We start from the raw sequence: 25760 nt of genomic DNA on the forward strand, positions 1-25760 counted from the left end.
TGATTTCCGGATGGTAAGAGGCCATGGGAATGGTCCCTGGCAGTCAGGTAAGGGGAGGAAGCCTGGGTAAGGGAGGCCCATGGTTTCCTGTGGGTCCGGGAGGAGCACTTCTGCCCCTCCTGGCCCACAAAGAAGTTTAATTTTTTTTTTAACTTACGTTACTGGGCCTCTTCTGGCCCTTGATTCAGCTCCAGCAGGTTGGGCCTGGTGGGGAAGCCACCACTGCTCTACTCAGGTCTCCGTTAAAATAGCAGATCAGATCTCAATGACATCGTTGGTACCCGATCTGCATATTTAAAGAGGACCCCACTGGCTTGGGGCGGTTCTCCTTGCCGACTGCAATTTAAAATTGTAGTTAGTCAGATAGGGCGGGAAAGGAGTAGCTTCTGCCAGGCAGGGGGGAGTTAAAATTGGGACTGTTGTGTTTGCCGAAGCCAAAGAGGATTGCTTTGGATTTGCCTACATTAAACTGGAGGAAGTTTTGTCTTATCCAAGTCTTAATTTTGGATAGGCAGTTTGACACAGTAGCGTCAGCACGGGCACAATGGAGGAGGTGGCAATGTAGAACTAGGTGTCATCAAAATACATGTGAAAGCTGACCCCATACAGTCAGGGTTAGCAGAAGGGATCAAGGGTGGAACCCTGGGGTATAACAGAGGTCACGTTGGCACGGGAAGAAAAGTCGTAAGAGATGATGCAATGAGTGTGGTGCGACTGGAAGGATTGGAACCAGGAAAGAGCATGAGATGGTGAAGGAGAAGCATTTGAGAATCATGTGGCTGATTGATCGACAGTGATCGGCAGCAGGGAGCTTGAGGAAGGGCAGTGAACTGCATTCATAGACACATCAAATGTCATTGGTGACTGTGACCAGTTGGGTAGAAGCTTGATTGGAGGGCTTCAAACAAAATGATGAGAGAGGTGGGAGTGTAGTTGCAAGATTTCCGTCACAGTTTCAATGAAGTAACGGCAGCAGAGCGGGAGCAGCTCCCAGGAAATTCCCAGCCATTATATCTTTCTGGATAGTTCAGACACACCAATAAACAATTTTGTTGAAGTATGTTTTACTAAAGAATATTGGTTAGAAATTATTTTTATAATATTAATATTATAATACATTAACAGAAGAACACTAAAAGATTCATATGTCATTCCTCTGACAAATATTCGAACAAACCTGTTTATTTTAACAGAATAATGTCCCCGTAAAAATATAAGGAATCTTATAACACCAGGTTATAGTCCAACAGTTGGTGTTGTAAGATTCCTTACATTTGTCCACCCCAGATAATCACCGGCACCTCCACATCCCGTAAAAATAGTAGACAAAGGCATGTCACATGAAAACGTCAAGTACTCATCCACTAATATCACCAACAGTAATTCGTAACCTAGTGATTTGTAAGAAAAATTGTTTTTGTTCTGCATAATTTAGTTAAATCCAGAATGTAAAAAAGCATTGACAGTACCTAACATTTAAAATTAAAATAGGAAATGAAACAGTATAGTCAAAAACTGAAGATATGAATCATTCATGAGAAGCGTAAAATATGAATTGCACTCCACCTTCATTAGAATTCAGTCCTCGAAAGTGAAGTGTTTCATGTGCTGTACTATAATGAAGTACATTTATTGTGAATGGCCTGTAACATGGTGTTATTTGATGTTGCATAAAATGAGTCAGGACTGTGACCTAATCGTCATTTTCCAACCCTGAAGGATCCCTGAATTTACTCATATTTTACAGCGAGTTTGGGGTGTAAGTACAATGTACCAGCACTTTTTGGCATGCATTTTTGGCATACATTTTGGGGCGGGACTTATTTCTACCACGTTTCTGCCCTGTAATGGCTGCACTGGTGCTTCTGTTTGGATCTGAAGCCTTCCATTGTTGTGCTTTACGATGTTGTGGGGAGGTCATTGTAATATATGTAAATGAGTTTGGCCAGCATGGGCGAGGCCAAAATCCATGACATATGCCCACAATGTGCAACGGGTAATTTGGAATGAATGAAGAGATGCATCAGTTGATACCAGCAAAAATGTTTCACTTTGATATCTGCAGCCTGAAGAAACTTTGAAGAATGACTGTGTGAATCCAAAAACCAAACCTGTCAGCAACCTCCGCTGCTAACCCCGCTGGACTTTCTGGGGTCAGAGGAAGTTCCCTAATTTGCCTGCCAGTGCCAGCCCTCCCCTGAAATATCTTTATGGTGCTCCCAGCAACCCTCTTGGAAAAGGGGCAGCATTGAAAAATGATCTTAAAACAAAAGTTCTTTAGGGGTCCAGACCTGGAGCCCATGGCAGGTACTAATTCCGCCCCTACTGGCGAGGAGCTTCTGGCATGACGAGATGTCCCTCTGCAAACCATATATAGGACTCCACTGAAGTCCCAGGGCATGGGAACTCCAGTGCATGGAGGCCCCCCCCCCTTACAAATGATGGTCATGTTTGGGACAGCCAGAGGCTCCAACCCTATAAACCATAGAAGAAACACTAGGGAAATGCCAGGACCTGATGTAATTGAGTCCTCGCCAACTTTCCAGCCATTCCAGCATACTCCTGGCAAAGTTACGGAATGAGCTTGCAGCAACAATCACAGATTTTCGGGACCACTTGAGATAATGTAGAAAACTGCCCTCAGTAATTGATTGGGAGCTAGGAGACAGAGAATTTGAATAAAGGGAATGTTCTCAAATTGGCAGGATGTGACAAGTGGTGTTCCCCAGGGATCTGTACTGGGGCTTTACCTTTTCACTATATATATTAATGATTTGGATGATGGAATAGTGAGTTGTACATTAAGTTTGCAGGTGACACTACATTAGGAGTCACAGTAAGTTGTGCGGATGGGAGCAAGAAGAGACAAATGGACATAGACTAAGTGAGTGGGCAAAACAGATGGAGTTCAGTGTGGGGAAATATGAAGTAATTCACTTGGATTTGTGAAAGACCAATCAGAATATTTTCATCATGGTGAGAGACTAGGAACTGTGGAGGAGCAAAGTGATTTAGGAGTCCAAGTACACAAATCACTAAAAGCCAGTGCACAGGTAGAAAATATAATCAAAAAGGCGAATGGAATGTTAACCTTTATCTCAAGGGAGTTGGAATTCATAAGGGAGAAAGTTATGCATCAGTCGTGAAGAGTCTTGGTCAGACACCATCTGGCATATTGCATTCATTTTGGTCACCGAACCGCAGGAAGATATATTGGCTTTGGAAGGAATACAATGCCGATTCACCAGAATGATACCAGGGCTTAAAGGGTTAAATTATAAGGCGAGATTGCATAAATTTTGCTTTTATTCCCTTGAGTTTAGAAGGCTGAAGGTTAATCTAATCTAGGTGTTTAAAATGATAAAAGGATTCAATAGGGTATATACAGAGAAATTATTTCCTCTGGTGCGGGAATCCAGAACAAGAGGACATAATCTTAAAATTAGAGCTAGGCCATTTAGGAGTGAAATCAGGAAGGACTTTTTCACGCAAAGGGTAGTGGAAATCTGAAATATTCTTCTCAAAAGGCTGTGGATGTTAGGTCATTGAAATTTTCAAGATCGATATATTTTTGTTGGGTAAGTGTATCAAGGGATATGGAACAAAGGTGGGTAAATGGAATTGAGGTACAGATAAGCTATGATCTAATTGAATAGCAAAACAGGTACAAGGGGCTGAATGGCCTACTCCTGTTCCTGTGTTAAACCAGCCTAAAGATGAATTAGTATCTGGGAAAAATATATTCAATGTTATTTACTAAATTTCACTAATATTATTAAATTGTCTAGGAATCTTATTCAAAGACTAACTGCTGGAAATACCATATTTCTTTCACTTACGTGGAATATTCAAATCTACTCAAATAAATTAACATCATTCTACATAGAAAACAAGAATAGCTGATTAGAGCACAAAAAGAAATTGCAATGTTCATACTTGTGAGAAACCTGGAAAATACATTCAATGTGCTGAAGATTATAAAGATAAAGCAAATTTATATTGATGTTTATACCAAGCTGCTAAAAGGTTTTGCAAGATAAAGTAACTGATTCACTTTATAACAGTCATAAACTTCAAGGACCATGCTGGAGATGAGTGTTCACGAGGATTATAAACAATTACCAGCTGCTAAGACAATATATTTGATCCAAGTGTAATTCTATTGTCACCTTTGGAAACTCTGAAATAATACAAAAATGTATAGAACAGACAGCATGAAGGGTGAGAGGCAATTTCTCAGAATAGGATAGTGGGTCTGCAGAAAGAAGGAAGTTGTGTTTTGTCTGCAAGTTAATTATCTTAAGCAACACCAGTAAGAGACCATCTTAACTTCTTGATCGGTAATAGTTCAAGTTCAAGTTTTAGATGTAGTTTTTTATATTCATTCTCTGTATGTGGGCAACACAGGCAAGCCCAATATTTATTGCCCATCCCAAGTTGCCCTTGAGAAGGTGGTGGTGGTGAGCTTTCTTCTTGAACCACTGCAGTCCATGTGGTGAAGGTGCTCCCACAGTGTTGTCAGGTAGGGAGTTCCAGGATTTTGACCCAGTGAGGATGAAGGAATGGCGATATATTTCCAAGTCGGGATGGTGTGTGACTTGGAGGGGAACATGAAGATGATATGCCCATGCACCTGTTGTCCTTGTCCTTCTAGGTGGTGGAGGTCGCGGGTTTGGGAGATGCTGTCGAAGAAGCCTTGGTGCGTTGCTGCAGTGCATCCTGCAGATAGTACACACTGCAGGCACGGTGCACAATGGAGGCAGTGGATGTTTAAGGTGGTGGATGGGATGCCGATCGAGCGGACTGCTCTGTCCTGGATGGTGCCGAGCTTCTGCACCCATCCAGGCAAGTGAAGAGTATTCCATCACACTCCTGACTTGTGCCTTTTAGGTGGTGGAAAGGCATTTGGGAGTTAGGAGGTGAGCTACTTGCTACAGAATACCCAGTCTCTGATCTGCTCTAGAAGCCATGGTATTTATGTGGCTGGTCCCCAGTTGAGATTTGGGTCAATGGCACCCTCCAGGATGTTGATGGTGGGGGTATTCGGTGAAGGTAATGCCATTGGATGGAGGTGGTTAGACTCCCTCTTGTTAGAGATGGGCATTGCTTGGCACATGTATGGCACAAATGTTACTGGTCAATTATCAGCCCAAGCCTGGATGTTGTCCAGGTCTTGCTGCATACAGGCATGGATGGACTGCTTCATTATCTGAGGAATTGCAAATGGAGCTGAACACCACAATCATCAGCGAACAGCCCCACTTCTGACCATATGATTGAGGGAACGTCATTGATGAAGCTGCTGAAGATAATTGGGCCTAGGACGCTGTCCTGAGGAACTCCTGCAGCGATGTCCTGGGGCTGAGATGATTGGCCTCCAGCAACCACAACCATCTTCCTTTGTGCTAGGTATGACTTCAGCCACTGGAGAGTTTACCCCCGATCCCCATTGTCTTTAGTTTTACTAGGGCTCTTTGGTGCCACACTCAGTTGAATGTTGCCTTGATGTCAAGGGCAATCACTCTCATCTCATCTCTGGAATTCAGCTCTTTTGTCTGTGTTTGGACCAAGGCTGTAATGATGTCTGGAGCTGAGTGGTTCTGGCAGAACCCAAACTGAGCATCGGTGAGCAGGTTATTGGTGAGTAAGTACCACTTGATAGCACTGTCGACGACACCTTCCACCACTTTGCTGATGATTGAGAGTAGACTGATGGGGCGGTAATTGGCTGGATTGGATTTGTCCTGCTTTTTGTGGGCAGGACATACCTGGGCAATTTTCTACTTTGTCGGGTGGATGCCTGACTAGCTTGGCTAGTTCTGGAGCACAGGTCTTCAGCACTATAAAAAGCTGTATATGCTACTACCAGCACCATTATGGTCCTGCTTAGGATAGCCCAGAGTTTTTTACTCCTTTTGATGTTTTCTCCTCCGTTTCAAGGTGGCACAATTTTTCCCTCTTTCAGTTCAAAATGGCTTGAAATCCTTTCTCCTTTCAAAATCTACTCCCTCCCCTAGTTCAAAGTGGTTACCCTGGTTCAAGGTAGCACTCTTTTGCCTTTCTCCTCCAAATTCATGCATGTACTCTTCTCACTTGCTTCAATTTCAGGCTGGCACTTTCTTACCGCCTCCAATTTCATAGGGCAATTTTGTCCCCCACCCAGTTTCATGTTGGCACTTTTGTCCCCTATCCCCCATCCAGTTTCATGTTGGCAGTGTTGCTCCCCCACCCTTCTCCTCCAAATTCAAGCTGATACACTCCCACCTTTAGAACATCTCCAGGCTCCCATCCATAGCACCACTGCTGGTTCCTACCTCTTGCTGGTGCTCCAGGTGATGGAACAACAATGCACATTATTGGAAGGAACTTCTGATATCTTGAGAATGCCCGCTTACAGTGTGCAGCAGCATTTCATCACGTGGAGCAGCAGCAGAAGGTAGGAAACTGGCTACGACATTGAAAGGGATGAAGGAGCCAGCAGTGGCACTGAGGGCTGGAGGAGCCTGGAGAGGTGCTGAGAAATGGTCATACAGTAACCTATTCATGACTATTATTTGTGAGTAATGTGAAAGCATTCTATTTGCTAACCATATATCCTTTCCATACATAAATGGAGCATCTCATTTATAGTGTGATCTCAGTGCAAGGCCTAATAGTGTACAACAAAGACCTGAACAGATCCGAATTCTGAGGAGAAATTAAAAGGCTATAAAATCCAAAAATTCTTTAACATTATTTTGTACATAATATCATCTATTTGCACACCTGACATTAGAATTAAGCATTCCTGCACAGTGTGCTGCATTCATACTGGAGGACAAAATTGAAGTCTCAAAACATGTGGCCTATGATTGGATTTGACCTTTTATTACAGAAGAGGTTATATTTTATCACTATTTGAGTTCAGATCAGTTTATGGCTTTATTTGAAGAATGTTAAGATATGGCTTTGTGACTGCTGTAAAAAAAATACAAAGCTGCCTATATATGACAGTATGTGACATTTAAATGTTGTGGTGGTTTGGGGTTGGCAGGCACATCAGTTGTTTATAGTTTTGCTGAACAGGACGTGCTGGTCCTGTTTCTGAACTTGTTCACCCGCTGGAACCGTATGACTGTGGTACGAAAGTGAAAGTGCAGATTAAAAGTGCCTAAGCAGCTACAAGCTACTAATTGTTTGGCCAACCTGTGAAATCTCTATTAATCAGCACTGTTTTTCCATACAAAATGCACTGACCTTTGTACCATGAATTCACACAGCACACCAGGGTGTACTTTAAGTAGGCTTATGGACTCAAAAACAAACTTGAAATGAAAACAGTCCCTGAAAAAGTAGCATTGATATTTGGTGTGAAAGTCACAAGCAAGCAGAGGTTTTAGTTTGATTCTTATTTCTGGTACAATTTCTATAGTTAATTATCTGAATTTCTTGCAACATTTACTGAATGGGGCCTAAATTTGTTATTGCCCAAAAACGGGGGGCGAAATTATCATTGCGCACCAACTGTTCATATGGGCTCGGGGACCACACAAAATTGGTCCCCGTGCCTGCTTAAGATGAAATAAAGCAAGCTGCCAATTCTTACTTACGCTCTTCATTGACAGCTCGCCTAACGGGAAGGGTGGGGAATTGGATGTCACTGGCATCAGTTAAAGGCAGCCAGCAGCTCTTAAATAGGAGGTCTACTGTGGCTGCAATCAGTTTCATTCTGAACAGCACTGAAATCACAGATGAGGTGCTGGAAGAGCTCCCTGCTTTTCAGATGCAGCTTCGGAGATTCTGATGGAGGAGGTTGGCGGGAGGAGGATTGTTTCACCTAACTGCAAGAAGGTATCCCGGCTAGCTTTGCATCAACAGTGGGCAAAAGTAGCAGAGCGGGTCAGCACCTGAAGCATTGCTCCAAGGATCTGGCTGCAATGCAGAAAAAATTCAATGATCTAACAAGGGCTACTAAGGCAAGACTCCTGACCCATATCTTTCATTACTCTCTGCTTAGCAATGCATTACCTGTAACCTCAGCACTCACAACCCTTCCCTCCCCTGCTTTTCACCACTCTCCTCCGATCACTGCAGCTCACTTCTCTGCACTTCTTTCTGCAGCTGTTGTCCTCATTATCATTTCCCGCTGCGGATTCACCTCATTTGAGCACTACAATTGATAAGAGAGCACAGAAGACAGGCATTAGGGCTTTGCGTAAAGGTGATTTTTAGTTCTCTATGTTCAGTATATGTAATCATCAAAGCAAGAAAGATCTTGGTATAGCAAAAAAAAATTGTTGGATTGCTGATGGTCTTCATAGTCTCAGTCATGGAAGGGCAGCACCCATGAAATTGGACTATATGAGGGCAATCAGATGGTAGTTGTGAGGACTGGGTTAGGTGGATGGATGGACTGTTGGTGCATTGGGGAAAGGAGGGAACATTTATGAGGATCTCTCATCAATGAGTTGCTGCTTGAGACCTCAAGACCTCTGGCAGAACTGCTGGGCCTTGCTCTTCCTCCGCAGCCTCAGCTTCCTGAGCCACTGCTTCTTGTTCGTCAACCTCTTCCTGCTCTTGCGACTCCAACACTTGCCCCCTTTCCAAGGCAAAGTTGTGCAGCATGTAGCACACAATGAAAAAAAGTGACTCTCACTCCGGGCTATATTGATGTACACCCCCAGATCTGTTGAGGCATCAGAACCTTTGCTTGAGGAACCCAATGGTCTGCTGTATGAGAGCCCTGGTTCTGGCATGCCTCTCTCTCATTGTATGCATGCTGTGCATCTGTGCCCAGGTTCCTGCCAGGAGACATGGGCTAGATGTTAAGGGGATAGATAGCCTCTGTCCCCAGGCATGAGATATTCATGAGGAATATATTTTACAAATTTACACTCTTAGCGCTGAGCTTTGCTCACTGGGAGTGAATATCAGAAAATCAGGCACAAAGGTCAGCGGGCCCCTTAGGATTTTCCACCCATAAAATTAATGGATTGAAAATCCTGTGGGGCCTGCTGAATGCTGTGTTCGAATTTGCGATATGAATTCTAGGCAGATGACACCCTAGCCCAGGAGAGCAACTTTGTAAAAGTTTCCATGCTTAGTTTCTCTTTGAATGTAATTGTAAGTGATATTTAGGTCCGCTGGTTTATAATGACTGAAAAGTCAAATTACATTTTTACTCCTTGATATTCCAGGATTTTTACCAGTATTTTGGGATTGAATTCCACGATTTTGCCCATTCATTTTATGGGGGGTGACATTGAGCGACTGGAATCTTTTCCTGTTGATGTAGGTAACATCATTAATGAAGGAAGCCCCAAAGGCCATGTGGGTGCAATTTATACTTTAGGGAATCCTGCTACTTGGCAAAGTTTCAGTATCCTGTCATGTTGGCACTGGTTGTCTATGAGGAGAGTGGTGAACTGTCTTACAATAGCAAAACGGTACTTCTGTGACTTGGTTGAGGCATCTGTGCACAGCCAATTGAACAATGGTACTGATGCCCCATAAAAACCTGAAGACCCTTAGCATAAAATTCAGGGTGGTGACGACTACTGGCAATGTTGTGCCCATGGTGGAGGTGGGCTACAGGTTAGTTGCAGCATGTGGAATAACTCATTGATGGTTTCGCTTGTGAAACACAGTCTCCACAAGCACTATTCCTAGATCAGCTGGAGTACTGGCAGGTGGATTCCACATGCCTCCTGTGGTGCATTACCATTCTGGCCTCCCTCTGTTTGTCATCCTCTTTCTCCAAGAAACACAGATACACGAGTACACCCAATGAGAAACCCATTGTGGCCTTTTTAGTATGGAGGAGGGTGCAAAAACAGAAACCCTGCAGCAGAAGAAAAAACGGTAGACGTTGAAACAGTAGAAAGTGCCAAAAAAATAAATTTGAAAAACTGTTCACAGTAAAGATCTAAGAGCACATTTTGGTGTACCTGCAGTGCCCTTTAAATTTACCTCTAATCTTTCTAGCAACTAGCAACACAATTGTTTTATACAGGCATTCGAGATGTTCAATGTTGTAGAGGCAGCAAATGGGATGTATGATGTCAGCATGTCTTACTTAAGTACCGTCTTATTTAAATACCCCCATCCATATTTGGGTGGGCAGAGCCAGCAGAAGTAACATCAGAAAATACATATTGGCCCAGATTTTGCTGGAGCAGGGCATCTTGCCGAGTGCTCCGTTAGTTGGACTTAAATGTTGTAAAACAAAATTTTGCCCACAAAGTTGCTGGAAGTGTGAGCTGATAACGGCACAACAAGGGCAACAGGGACATTGGTAAACAACAGGACAAACAGTGAATCTACTTAATGAGATCTAAGGATTGAGAAATAAAGAGAGAAAGGACTGAGAAGGAGGGTGAATTTGAGTGGGTGAATTCAATGTCAAATCAGGTATAGAAAAAGAAACGCACTTTCCTCCATAGCAACTCATTGATGAGAGATCCTCATAAATGTTCCCTCCTTTCCCCAATGCACCAACAGTCCATCCATCCACCTAACCCAGTCCTCACAACTACCATCTGATTGCCCTCATATAGTCCAATTTCATGGGTGCTGCCCTTCCATGACTGAGACTATGAAGACCATCAGCAATCCAACAATTTTTTTTTTGCTATACCAAGATCTTTCTTGCTTTGATGATTACATATACTGAACATAGAGAACTAAAAATCACCTTTACGCAAAGCCCTAGTGCCTGTCTTCTGTGCTCTCTTATCAATTGTAGTGCACGACATGCTGTTTTCGCAAAGCTAACGACAGAGCAGCGCAAATCAGCCAGCAACTTGTGGCGATTCACAATTCACGGGTATCTCTTCCTTGCTACAAGTTGCTGGATGATTTGCACATTAAAAACAACGTGTGTTGTTAAGACGCCATTATTTTTTCAGCAAAATCTGGCCCGACGTGTGAAAAAGGGTGGTCTCCTTCCACCCCAATGTGCCAGAATACTGCCTTTTTTTAATTTGTTCATGGGATGTGGGCGTTGCTGGCGAGGCCAGCATTTATTACTCATCCCTAATTGCCCTTGAGAAGGTGGTGATGAGCCGCTTTCTTGAACCGCTGCAGTCCATGTGGTGAAGGTTCTCCCACAGTGCTGTTGGGAAGGGAGTTCCAGGATTTTGACCCAGTGACGATGAAGGAACGGCGATACATTTCCAAGTCAGGATGGTGTGTGACTTGGAGGGGGACGTGCAGGTGGTGGTGTTCCCATATGCCTGCTGCTCTTGTCCTTCTAGGTGGTAGAGGTCACGGGTTCGGGAGGTGCTGTCGAAGAAGCCTTGGCGAGTTGCTGCAGTGCATCCTGTGGATGGTACACACTGCAGCCACAGTGCGCCGGTGGTGAAGGGAGTGAATGTTTAGGGTGGTGGATGGGGTGCCAATCAAGCGGGCTGCTTTGTCTTGGATGGTGTCGAGCTTCTTGAGTGTCGTTGGAGCTGCACTCATCCAGGCAAGTGAAGAGTACTCCATCACACTCCTGACTTGTGCCTTGTAGATGGTGGAAAGGCTTTGCGGAGTCAGGAGGTAAGTCACTCGCCGCAGAATACCCAACCTCTGACCTGCTCTTGTAGCCACAGTATTTATATGGCTGCAATCTATCATGGAAATAAGAACGTGTATCCATGTGCTGGCAAACTAAGTATTATCTTCTCACCAATTTTAAAATTCAAGATGCATGCCATGTCAACTTTTATATAAGCTGTCTGAAGGTTCAGAAGTTAGAGCTAATTTGTTGCACTTAAACTGAATCAGGTAATATGGCAAAAAACAGTGTATTTTAGTCATTTGTTTTTGGTGCTAATCTAAATTGACACTTCTATGACATATACGTTTTTTAAAATCTGCAGTTTAGAAACCAACCAGAACATAAGAATATAAGAGATAGGAGCAGGAGTAGGCCATTTGACCCTTCGAGCCTGCTCTGCCATTCAATGAGATCATGGCTGATCTGTTTCTGGCCTCAACTCCACTTTCCCGCCTGTTCCCCATATCCTTTGACTCCGTTGCTGATCAAAAATTTGTCTAACTCAGCCTTGAATATATTCAGTGACTCAGCCTTCACCGCTCTTTGGGGCAAAGAATTCCAAAGGTTTACAACCCTCTGAGAGAAGAAATTTCTCCTCATCTCCGTCTTAAATGGGCGACCCCTTATTCTGAGACTGTGCCCCCTAGTTCTAGATTCCCCTATGAGGGGAAACATCCTCTCAGCATTTACCCTGTCAAGCCCCCTCGGAATCAATAAGATCGCCTCTCATTCTTCTGAACTCCAATGAGTAGAGTCCCAATCTACTCAACCTCTCCTCATATGTCCGCCCCCTCATCCCCGGGATTAACCGAGTGAACCTTCTTTGTACTGCCTCGAGAGCAAGTATGTCTTTTCTTAAGTATGGAGACCAAAACTGTATGCAGTATTCCAGGTGCGGTCTCACCAATACCTTATATAACTGCAGCAATACCTCCCTGTTTTTATATTCTATCCCCCTAGCAATAAAAGCCAACAATCCGTTGGCCTTCTTGATCACCTGCTGCACCTGCATACTAACTTTTTGATTTTCTTGCACTATGACCCCCAGATCCCTTTGTACTGCAGTACTTTCCAGTTTCTTGCCATGGAGATAATAACTTGCTCTCTGATTTTTCCTGCCAAAGTGCATAACCTCACATTTTCCAATATTGTATTGCATCTGCCAAATCTCCGCCCACTCACCCAGCCTGTCTATATCCCCCTGTAGGTTTTTTATGTCCTCCTCACTCTCTACTTTCCCTCCCATCTTTGTATCATCTGCAAACTTTGATATGTTACACTCAGTCCCCTCCTCCAAATCGTTAATATAGATTGTAAAGAGTTGGGGACCCAGCACCGACCCCTGCGGAACACCACTGGCTACAGGTTGCCAGTCCGAGAATGAACCATTTATCCCAACTCTCTGCTTCCTGTTAGATAACCAATCCTCCACCCATGCCAGAATATTACCCCCAATCCAGTGATTCTTTATCTTGAGCAATAATCTTTTATGTGGCACCTTGTCGAATGCCTTCTGGAAGTCCAAATACACTACGTCCACTGGTTCGCCTTTATCCACCCTGTACGTTATGTCCTCAAAGAACTCAAGCAAATTTGTCAGACATGACTTCCCCTTCGTAAAGCCATGCTGACTTTGTCCTATTAAATTATGTTTATCCAAATGTTCCGCTACTGTCTCCTTAATAATAGACTCCAAAATTTTACCCACGACAGATGTTAGGCTAACTGGTCTATAATTTCCAGCCTTCTGCCTACTACCCTTTTTAAATAAGGGTGTTAAATTAGCAGTTTTCCAATCTGCCGGGACCTTTGCCGAGTCCAGAGAATTTTGGAAAATTATTACCAAAGCATCCACAATCCCTACTGCCACTTCCCTCAAGACCCTAGGATGTAAGCCATCAGGTCCAGGGGATTTATCCGCCTTGAGTCCCCTTAATTTACTGAGTATCAATTCCTTAGTGATTTTAATCGTATTTAGCTCCTCCCCCCCTAGAGCCCCCTGTTTGTCCAGTGTTGGGATATTCTTAGTGTCCTCTACTGTAAAGACTGAAACAAAATATTTGTTCAGCATTTTTGCCATGTCCATGTTTCCCACCATTAATTTCCCGGTCTCATCCTCTAAGGGACCTACGTTTGCCTTAGCCACCCTTTTTCTTTTTATATAACTGTTGAAACTCTTGCTATCTGTTTTTATATTTTTTGCTAATTTATTTTCATAATCTATCTTCCCTTTCTTAATCAATCCTTTAGTTACTTTTTGCTGTCTTTTGAAGACTTCCCAATCTTCTATCCTCCCACTAAGTTTGGCTACCTTATATGTCCTTGTTTTTAGTCGGATACTATCCTTTACGGTTACGGGGAGCGTTCAGGAAATTGGACATGATTTTAGATTTGAGGTTAGGACCAGATCAGCCATGATCTTATTGAATGGCGGAGCAGGCTCGAGGGGCCGATTGGCCTACTCCTGCTCCTATTTCTTATGTTCTTATGTTCTTAATTTCTTTACTTAGCCACGGATGGCTGTCATTTCTTTTATACCCTTTTTTCCTCAGTGGAATATATTCTTTTTGAAAGTTGTAAAATAGCTCCTTAAATGAACACCACTGCTCATGTACCGTCTTACCCTTTAATCTATTTTCCCAGTCCACTTTAATCAATTCCGCTCTCATACCATCATAGTCTCCTTTATTCAAGCTCAGTACGCTTGTTTGAGAACCAACCTTCTCACCCTCTAATTGGATATGGAATGTAACCATGTTATGGTCACTCATTCCAAGGGGATCCTTAACTCGGACATTATTAATTAATCCTGGCTCATTACACAGGACCAGGTCCAAGGTTGCTTGCCCCCTTGTAGGATCAGTTACATCCTGCTCAAGAAATCCATCCCTAATACACTCAATAAACTCTTCCTCAAGGCTGCCCTGCCCAATTTGATTTGTCCAGTTAATATGATAGTTAAAATCCCCCATAATTATAGCTGTTCCCTTATTACATGCCCTGACTATTTCCTGATTAATACTTTAGACAGATATTAGGCTAATTGGCCTATAGTTACCTGCTTTCTGTCTCCCTCCTTTCTTAAATAGGGGCGTTACATTTGCGGTTTTCCAATCTGCTGGGACCTTTCCAGAATCTGATGAATTCTGGAAGATTACAAGCAATGCATCCACTATCTCTGTAGCCACTTCTTTTAAGACCCTCCTGTGCAAGCCATCAGGTCCAGGGGACTTGTCAGCCTGCAGACCCATTAGTTTACCTAGTACTTTTTCTCTAGTGATATTGATTGTTTTTAGATCCTCCCTCCCCTTTGCCCCTTGATTATCTACTATTATTGTAATGTTTTTAGTATCTTCTACTGTGAAAACAGATACAAAATATCTGTTCAATGCCTCTGCCACTTCCTTGTTTTCCATTATTATTTCCCCAGCCTCATCCTCTAAAGGGATCTATACTTACTTTAGCTACACTCTTCCTATTTATGTACTTGTAAAAGCTCTTACTGTCAGTTTTTATATTTCTTACTAGTTTACTCTCATAAACTATTTTCTCCCTCTTTATTACTTTTTTAGTTTCTCAAGTTTTCCCAATCTTAGGGCTTCCCACTAATCTTTGCCATGTTGTATGACTTTTCTTTTAACTTGATACCATCCTTAACTTCCTTAGTTAGCCATGGTTGATGCACCCTTCTCGTGGAGTCTTTCCTCCTAACAGGGATATATTTTTGTTGAGAGTCATAAAATATCTTTTTGAATGCCTGCCACTGCTTATCCGCTGTCATACCTTCTAATCTGTTTTCCCAGTCCACTTTAGCCAACTTTGTCCTTGTGCCATTGTAATTGCCCTTATTTAAGTTTAATGCCATAGTTTCAGATCCTAGATCCTCACTCTCAAACTGGATGCGAAATTCTATCATTTTATGATCACTGTTTCCTAAGGAATCCTTTACTTTGAGGTCATTAATTAATCCTGTCTCATTACCCATTACTGGATCTGAAAGGTGAAGGATATTTCTAAGCCAGCATTTAATGCTCCTACAGCATGCCGACACTGATAAAACATATTGGTATTCTTGCTACAGTTTATAGTTATAAAATGTAAAGGAGCTGGTAATATTAACACGTATTAAGCAAAGGCATTTAAATGTACAGTTGTTGGGGGCTATATATATCAATGATTTCTAATTTTAATCCCAGTTAAAGGGATTTCCAAGATGGTAAACTGAATCTTCCAGACATAGGTGAAACCTGATTTACATTAAGTCTTGGGGAAGTATTAAAGTCCTATCTACATTTATAACAACATGGACTAAAATATAATGATATCATTAGTACCCAAACATAAAATTTTCTTGTCATATACTTTTTTACCACATTTATGGAATGAACACAATACAATAGTTGATATTAAGTCACTGATATATATTGCACTTGCAAGCAGGACCTAAACAATTCACTTGAGTCTGTGGCACTCATCAGTTAATGGGCCGGAACTTGCTCCAGCCAACGTGGCAAGGCTCTCCGCACATCCTGCAGATAAAAAGTATTAACGTACTCACTGCGTAGGCCACGACGTTCATTTGCTGAATTTTGAAATCTTGTCCAGTGGTGGGCTGCGAGATCAGCACAGGCCATGTGCACAGGCAAAGACTGTGGGAATGCAAGCCCCGCCCACAGGCAGGCAAGTAATACTCATTCATTTAAAGTGACATTCCCTATGTTAGTCTAAATAAAAATTTTACATACCTTATTATAAAAAGGCAAGGAAATTATTTATAATGTACTGAAATATACAGAAATTAAAATAAAAAAAATAATTTTTTTATTTTTTAATAAATTTTTTTAATGATCAAAAATATTAAAATGGGAATAATTAGACATTCCACGTTTTTAAAATTTAATTTCTTGGTGTTTTGCAGTCATTATAAGTCACCACGCTTTTAAAAAGTAGTGTAGGGCTGGTATTTTCAAACGTACCTTCTCCTGATGTAAGTATCTTCATTCCAGCTGGGCAGATGTGTAAGTTTATGGATGTTTCCTGATTGTATTGATTGTAGCGTAGGTGGCCCTTTAATTCGTAACTGTCAAAATGTCGGTGAACCAATCGGAGCAAGTTTGCGATTTCGGGGTTTTACTGCGCATGTGCGGATTCGCAAACTTGCTCCGATGGATTTGACGGCGGTTGGACAGGACGCCATTGAGGAACGGTGCGCGAGTTGAGTAAGTTCTGCCCCATTTTGATTCTATTCACTTTTGGAATCGATTACATGTTCAGTGGCTTACCTATGTATATCCCCTAATGCCACAATATCTTTACCAAAGCCAGGCACATCATTGCCTCATGACCTCGTAGCCTCCCTGTGTAGCACAGTGTTGTGTCTGTATTCCTGAAAAAATGAACTTGAATAGTTATTAACAATAGGTTGAGAATAGATAGGAATAAAGAGAAAAGCTGATATATTCATTTCCCAGAGTGCTCTAGACTGAAGTATTCACTTAAAGCTGTATTGTTCCTTAGTACAAGTCCATCAAAAACTGTGGCCAATAATACAGCCCAGTTTCTTCTTTTCATATCAATGGAAAACAATAGGCTGCATCTACTGATGGTCTCTAAGATGGGGATAAACAATTCTGATATTTTCACACAGATTTGACAAATAGGAAAGCACCTTGACAAAAATTCCTACCATTTATAGTGGTACCATTTATAGTGGTACAAAAATAGTAACATCCTGTTGACTGAAAATCCCGACACAAAAATGCACCTTCACAGTCATTGGGAAACACAAGGACAGAACTGGAAAGGCACCAAGTGATTTCGCATTAGTTTAATTTGGGAGGAAGATGACTCTACTCAGGCCTATGTGGAAGAAAATAAATTCGAAAACTTGAACTTTGGTATACTCCTTGAATAGTATTTATTTGAGCTTTAAAACTGCACAAGTTCCGTGTAATGAATCACTGAAAAAATATTGTTCTGTTAACTCCTTAATACCAAATATTCTGGAGCAAAATATTTCATTTGTAGAGTCCTTTGTGAACTAATTCTGAAGAATGATTTTCAACAAATTTGCAACTTCTAACTTTGTCATATTTGCCATTTGCAACAGTTTTATGACATTTATATTCAATTGGAAATCAAGAATGTTTTTTAAGGCTTATACAGGAAGAATCTCGGAACTGTTTCTTACAAACTGGGAATGTTTTATCAGAGAATATTAAACTCCCTTACCCAAGGGTCACTTTAGACCGATTTCCCTGCATGTCATATGATTGCATGAAAATAACTTATGACTATTTTAACTTCTGATGTAAAATCTGTGGTTTTTCAGTTTTGTATGAGTCAGTATCACACAAGAAAGTGGATTTTGGAGATCGTTTAGAAAAAACAGCTCTTCATTGATTTGCCAGGTTTTGGAAGATTGTCATGGCTGCATCATTGATTTGGCCAGGTCAAGACTGCGAACTGACTGTTTTCATTGACAGTGAGAGGAGCTGACAGAGCCGAGACAAGTAACTTCTTCATACCGCTGAAAGAGTCAAAGTATAGAAAATGGTATAAAATTCAAAGTAATATTTCAGGCAATGAAAACTGGGGTCTCATTGTTCCCTTTTTTTCATCATAGACTCCCATTTGTACACTTGATTGTGCCTATTTATGAATGTTTTTGAAAAAATAGAGGTTTTATGAAAATTACCATTTTACTTGACTCCCTAATGGAGCTTAAATCTAATTGATTTAAGCTCCATTTATTCCTCAAGCCTACCTAGAATCTTACTTTTCAGCATCAGAATCAAGTGGTCTATCACCTCAACTGCATAAAAATTGTACACCAAATACATGTGAAATAAGATTTAATTGGAGCATGCTTCAGTCTACAGTACCACTATGATATAATTTTAAAGCATCTGTCAACTTACAAGTGACTGCTGTGTGGTGAAGTTCTCAAGGATGTGAAACAGTAGTAATCTGAAGATAGTATCAGTTTTCTTTCAGTTTTGTTATTTCAACAGTCTGTGTTGATTTACGTATTGGTGGAATTACTGTACACTTTAGGCTAATTTGACAAGGCTCTGCTCCTAGCGCAAAGCCTCCCTAGCAGCAAGTGTGGATCAAAAAATAGGGGCTATCATGTTATAGTCCTAAGTCTGCTGCCATTCTCACTGCAAATGAGGCTCTGTGCTGGGAGTGCAGCCTCAGTAAATTACCCTTATTGTTTACATAGTATCTGCAGGACCATAAATGAAGTCGTAGTGTAGCTGTATCAGCTTCAGTAATGTTACTCACTTAAGGAAAGGATGTGTTACGCTGCAGCTATACATCACAGGTGACCAGAACACAGAATAAAAGGGCTAATGATATGGGAAAATTTTTTATCTGTATGTCACTGAGCGATCACTATGGTTTCATATTTTATAAAGAGGTACACAGGGGTGTGAAGAATATTTAAAAGTGCTGATCCACCATTGACCTCATTAAAATGAATATTCTTGTGATCTGAACTGTAAAGGTGTTATCTGACCATATGTAAAATAGGCTGACAAAGATGTACAATAATAGTGTTTTATTTTTCTCTTCTTTGATGTCCATAGGTGCTTCATTCCAAATATTTATACTGCTCTTGCCACAGCAGCTCTGATACCGTTACTGTGCCTTGTGGGAGTCTTTGTAATTTTTATCTATGTCTATCAGATGTTTCAACAATGGAAGTCCTATGATGATGTTTTCAGAGGGAAAACTAATAGCACAGGTAAGGACAGCATGAATATTATAGTTCAAATCAGTTGCAGTCATAATCATTTCAATACTATTTTCAAGTACATTTTTCTTCAAAGGTCAATTTTGTCTTGTCTTTGTGATGGTGTCATATTCGCCTCTATAGAAAAGATGAAAAATCTTCTTTGCATTTAACTCATAAAACCCGTCTTCCCTCCTATTGATATTTTCAGCCCTACTTTCATTTTTCCAACTTTTGTTTTGACATAAGCTGACGACTAATTAAATATTTACCCAAAAATGCTGAAATATTTTATGTCTCTTTAAAAAAAAATCAAGGGAGCGTTTTCTCCATCTCATGAGGAAGTACTATTTGCTTTCCTGCAAAAATATTGGCAAGTATGATTACATGTATTGCAATTGCCTCAGCCACTGTTATTCTCCTACTGTGTGGATGGGAGTGAGTGCCAATTTGAAAATGAGGTAGTAGTTTTAGGGAAATTATGTATCTTAAATGGGAAAACTATTTTATTACAAAAGAACTGATGTGTTACTCAGCTGATATATTGTTGATATTTCATTGTTGTAAAAAGCCATTTGGGTCAGTGGGTTAGAATAATATTCTTTTATATTTGAGGCATGGGTTTTAATACATGCCATTCAGCTATGTTTATGATATTGTTTTCACTGAGCTGTTCTAGTTTGTTAGGGTTTGTTATCTTTTGACTTTTTCTGCTCTTTGTCGACTTCGAATCTCTCCACATTCTGTCACCTTCCAAGGCCTGAAGGGCAGGAAATCAACCTGGTTTCCGTGCCTTTACCAATGCTGCTTTGAGTTGACTGTTAGGAGGAACTTGAAAGAAAGAAAAGAAAGACTTGCATTTATATAGCAACTTTCACGACCTCAGGACGTCCCAAAGTGCTTTACAGCCAATGAAGTACTTTTGAAGTGTAGTTACTGTTGTAATGTAGGAAACGCGGCAGTAAATTTGCACACACCAAGGTCTCAATGTCATAATGGTCAGATTATCTGTTTTAGATGTTGGTTGAGGAATAAATATTGGCCAGTACATTGGGCAGAACTCCTGCTCTTCTTCGAAATAGTGCCATGGGATCTTTTATGTGCACCTTAGGGCATCTTAATGTTTCATTCAAAAGATAGCACCTCTGATAGGACTTCCTTGCATGCCTCATACGATTCTCTTATATAATTTGATTAGTCCACTGCAAATTCGCTAATGTAAGCAAGTTTTCAACAAATAACTCATTCAGTAAGGCCCATAAATCATTATTAAAATTGACAAACTTTACTGTGCAGTCATTTACCCTTGAGATAATGCATGCAAGATGATATAATAAAGATACATATTTAAATTTGGTGACACCACACCTGGAGTACTGTGTACAGTTTTGATCTCCTTACCTGATGAAGGATATACTTTCCTTAGATGAGGTACAGTGAAGGTTCACTAGATTGATTCCTGGGATGAGCAGGTTGTCTTATGAGGAGAGATTGAGTAGAATGGGTCTATATTCTCTGGAGTTTAAAAGAATGAGAGGTGATCTCATTGAGATGTATAAAATTCTCAGAGGGCTTGACAGGGTAGATACTGAGAGGCTGATTCCCCTGGTTGGAGAGTCTAGAACTGGGAGTCATAGTCTCAAGATAAGGGGTCAGTCATTTAGAACTGAGATGTGGAGAAATTTCTTCACTCAGAGGGTTGTGAATCTTTGGAATTCTGTACCCCAGAGGGCTGTGGATGTTCAGTCATTGAGTACATTCAAGACTGAGATCTGTAGATTTTTGGACACTAAGGGAATCAAGGGATATGGGGATAGGGTGGGAAGGTGGAGTTGAGGTAGAAGATCAGCTACGATTTTATTGAATGGCGAAACAGGCTTAAGGGGCCATATGGCCTACTCCTACTCCTATTTCTTATGTTCTTATGTAAATTTCAGTAAAACAAGAATTAGGTCAATACAATTCAAGATCTGATTAATTATTTAAAGTTATTTATACACAAGTAGAAAAAAAGAGCCAGTCAATGCCCATAGAATGACATCACTGTCAACATTTGCTTGATCGGTTTCAAGAGCTAAAATCAGTCTGCCCATTCTCATTTGCTTAACGCTTATCATTTGTGTTTGTGTATCATGATGCCACACAGCAGGTGTCATTTATCTTTTAGAAATCATGAAAACAGTCTAGTTATTTTCTACATTGCTATAAACATCCCATAGGACCACAGCAATGCCAAAGGTAGTCAGGTTGATCAAACAGACTGGCTGCAACTCAGTGGAAATAGCTATTCATATCTTAGTTCTGAGCCATTGTGCGTGAGTTTAATCAGTTGGTTGATGAGTCATTATTTAAGGTAATATTATCATTAATATTATTATTACCTGCAGGGAATTGTAAGTATCTACCCATAGAACTGTGTCATGTCTCGAGAGGGCAAGTTTTCTATTTTACATGGCCTATGACACTAGCGTCGAATTGCAGTGGAGACAAGGATATTGGGCATGGATCTATATTGGCATATCTCTGCCCATTTTGTACAGAGCATAATGTTCTGGCCAGCCTTTTATGGCAGCATAAAATGTGTGACAGCTGTACTTCAATATTTAAATTATATAAGGTTTTAGGAAAATATAGGACTGGCAAAGACTCTGCAGTCCATCTGGCTGATCCCAAGAACTAATACCACTCAATTGCCCACTCCTTTAAATGTTTTATCCAATTTTGCCTTCACTGTCTCCTTGGAAAGTCAGTTCCATATGTTCACCACCCTCAGCACAAAATAGTTAAATCTAAATTCTCTGTGCACCATCCCTCTTCTAAGTTTGAGCCTGTGTCTCCAAGGTCTAGAATTTGTGGCAATCTCGTACATATAATCAGAGTTTATGAAACTTCAGTACTTAAATGAAATCTACCTTGAGCTCTCTCTTCTCCAGTTATTGTAAACAATTTTACAACACCAAGTTATAGTCCAGCAATTTTATTTTAAATTCACAAGCTTTCGGAGGCTTCCTCCTTCGTCAGGTGAACGATGTGAAAAAATTCTCCAGTTATGGTTATGGCTATAAAAAAACTCGACACATTTTTGAACATAAATAAATGAATAGCATTCATTTACGGTAATTAAATACATTTCTGAAAGTGGACCCTGAACAGTGCTTTTTAGCAATGTTTTATTTTTTAAATTTTGTTTGCCCAGATTTTTGGTAGTAACATTTTTGTTTGCTAAATCAGAATATGAAAATTCCCTTGGGTATTTTGGACAAATAACATGAGGATGCAAGGTAGAATCCAAATCAGGTTCAGTTGCACCAGATGCTATTGCCCACCTCTGTCACTGGGTGCTCTGAAGCAAATACCTTGATGTTGCCATGCAGTACATGGTGGACTGAATTTCAGATAATTGATCATGCATGACTGCACAGATGCAATTAGTAGATTCCTCCACAATGATCGCCAGACCATGCAGGTGCTTGGCACACTCTGTAATGACAACAAAAAACTTTGGTGTTTAGAAAGTAGCCTTTTATTTGCAGGCCCGTGAGGTCTGAATCCTAGGGCTCTGCAGCTGACAAAGGACACAATGTGGCCTCAGCCTCTGGCCAGCAAGTTCCTGCACCTCCTGCTCACTCATGCCCTGTGATCCGCCCCGTGCATCCTCCTCAAACTGACTATCTAAATCCCCCATAGTTGGTGCACTGGTGCTTGTGACAGGTGGAGTGCTTGATGCAGAGTTCTGTGAAGTGCTGGGTTGTTGGCCATCTAGGGCAGCTTGGGTTGATTCCTGAAGGTTGCCTACAGAAATAGCCTCAGGGAAGCCTCTAGCTTCATCCTGGACCATTCCCTTAGTGACTTCCATCCTCAGGATGTCGAGCATAGCCTGTTTGAAGGGACCTATAGCTTTGAAATTAGAGGCCTTCCCACCATTCAGGTTTGTTCCTGTCTGTCATGACTCCTTGCCTTGTTAGCAAAGAAATAGCGTTGAGATGCTGAAGGTTTGAAGAGTACATAGAGTGAGATATAAGTATTTAAACTGAATCCCAGCTTGTGTAAATGAGCTTACACCATGCAGCTAGGTAATGCTATAACCTTACTTTATGAGCTCACCGACACAAATGCTAATATGACAATAGTTTTAGGTGGAGGAAGGAAAATCAGAGGGATAGTCTCCCATCTTCTTGGCCCAGGGGATGTGTGACATGGGAAGAAAATAAAGGGGTGTTATGTTCATAATTTGTTACAAATTGCAAAAAGTCCAGTTTCAGCACTACTCTGTGGAACATTTAATTTCAGAGAAGTGAACAAGTTAGGATAAGTGGATTCCCTTACAGCACATCTACACACCAGCAGTTCAACGGGATCGGACTTTTCATAGTCTGTTTATAGATTGATTGCAGGCTAACAGGTTTTTTGAAGAGCCCTCTAACAAGTATTACTTCAATTATAAATAGATCATTTTTAATTAATTAGTTATCTTACTTGTGGATAAGTACTAGTGATTCCAGGCAATTAACCAGCACTTATGACTTCGAGACTGGATAGCAAACTATAGCTTTTTTAACATGGGTTCTGTACCTGGCATTACTTTTCAGTAGTTTCCTTTTTCTCCTCCAAGTTCTCTCCCCTCATCCCCTTCTTTCCAGAAAGTACTTACTATTGCTGGGTTACAGGTCCATGGTTAACTGCTGCCCCAGAGTCCCTTGTCTAAGGGGCCATTCTTTACAAGTAAGCTTGGACAGTGAGTGATGGCAGGTTATTTAAGCATCAGGGACATCATAGCCAAGCTCAACTTGTCTCACATGAGGTGATGTGCATAGCATACTTTTAGCAAAGGTCACTGGATAGCAATCTGTAAGCGGAACATCGGACTCTTTTCCCTCTTCCGGGATAAGGATGCTGAGGACTTAACACCGCTCCCAGCTAAGGTGAGCGTTGTTAAGTCTTTATCTAAGTAAAGACCAGGAATCAAACCTTTAGCTTTTGATGTCTACCTGGGAAAAAGTAACCATAGAATCCAAATGTTTACAGCACAGAAGGAAGCCATTCGGCCCATCATGCCTGTGCCAGCTCTCTGAAAGAGCTATCTACTTGGCCCCATTCCCCTGTCCTTTCCCTGTGCACTTTTAAATTTTATCTACAAGCCTCTTTTGCAATACACTATCAAATTCCTTTTGAAAGACCAGATACATAGGTCCCAATATTTACAGGGAGGCGGGGAAAGAGCAGTGTTGCGTGTCTGTGGCCAGGAAACAGAGGTTCTGCACAATTTAACGGCAGGACCACATTAGCAGTTTTTGTATTCCCTTTCTCGCCAGGCATCCGGCCAGATTGGGAGGCTGGCTGGCTGCCAGTTGGGAAAGCCTGCTGCGGAAGGCTGCAGCTGGGGCTGTTCCCTGGCAATCGGAGAAGATCGGGGCATGGTGTGGGGGGGGTCTCGGAGCGCGGCAGCAAGGAGGGAGGAAGGGAGGGAGAGATTGGAGGGGGTTTGGACGATCATGGGGTTGGAGAGATTTGCTTGTGGGGGTGGGGGAAAGCACTCCTGCTCATCATGGCCCTCAAGCAGTGCTGGAAAAGCTCCAGCCTCACTTTAGCTGTCAGGTTTGCCTAGCCCTGGGAAACCTGGCCCGCAGCCGTTAACTTCAAATGGCTCCCAAAATCTGAGGAACGGAGCCTCATTTAAATATTATAATCATGGACCCGCGTCTCCAGAGCAGGTGACTCGGACGCCCCCAAACCCGTCGCGGTTAAACCGGATGTAGACACGTTCGCAGCAGGTTGAGGTCGGGTTTCATATTTTTGCTGATTTAACCCCCACGATCCTCTCCCACCTGTCATCCACTGCATTTCATTTAGAACAAAAGTTTACAGCACAGAAGGAGGCCATTCAGCTATTATGGGCTCAATTTTAACATTGAAAAACCGGTGGGTTGGTGGTAGGGGGGGGCATTGAAAATTGCCACCATTTCAGACCCACCTCCAACCCGCCCATTTCTGATTTTCACCAGGGCGGGTGACTAACCCACTCCCAGGAGGCAGGTCGGGCCTTGAAACCTTTCAAGGAGGCTTCGGACCTCCCAGAGGAGCAAGAGTGCTTCCACCAGGCCCAACAAGCCTACCTGCACCGACCCCCCCAACAATTGTGGGCCCCCCCCCCCCCCGATTGCAGACCCCCAACCCGACCCCGATCCTCCCCCCCCCACTCTGATCTTCCGACCCCCGATCCTCCCCCCTCACTCCGATCCTCCTCCCCCGATCCTCCCCCTCGATGATCGGGGACCCCTGCGATGACCCCCGATCCGACACACCCTCCCGTGACTGACCCCCGATCCCATCCTCCACGACTCATGACCCCCGTGCTAACCTATGCCTACCCATGCCCCATTCCCACCCATGCCCCCCCTCCCCCATCCATACAAACAAAAACTTAGCTGCAGTCGTACCTGAACACGTCCTCTCCCTGTCACTCAGGCCGGTCAGTTGGATGGGAAACCGACAAAAAAAATA

The 25760-nt window shown here is 42.0% G+C and overlaps 1 protein-coding gene across 1 annotated transcript in view; it reads left to right on the forward strand.

Annotated features, from left to right (window-relative positions):
* adgrv1 (adhesion G protein-coupled receptor V1) overlaps positions 1-25760 on the forward strand; it is a 507287-nt gene that overhangs the window by 437334 nt on the left and 44193 nt on the right. Inside the window, exon 85 of the mRNA XM_067982173.1 lies at positions 19114-19271. Coding sequence (XP_067838274.1) covers positions 19114-19271 — 158 coding nt within the window. The remainder of the gene's footprint in view (positions 1-19113; positions 19272-25760) is intronic.

This window comes from Heptranchias perlo, chromosome 4 (genome assembly GCF_035084215.1).
Source record: "Heptranchias perlo isolate sHepPer1 chromosome 4, sHepPer1.hap1, whole genome shotgun sequence".
NCBI classification, from domain to species: Eukaryota; Metazoa; Chordata; class Chondrichthyes; order Hexanchiformes; family Hexanchidae; genus Heptranchias; species Heptranchias perlo.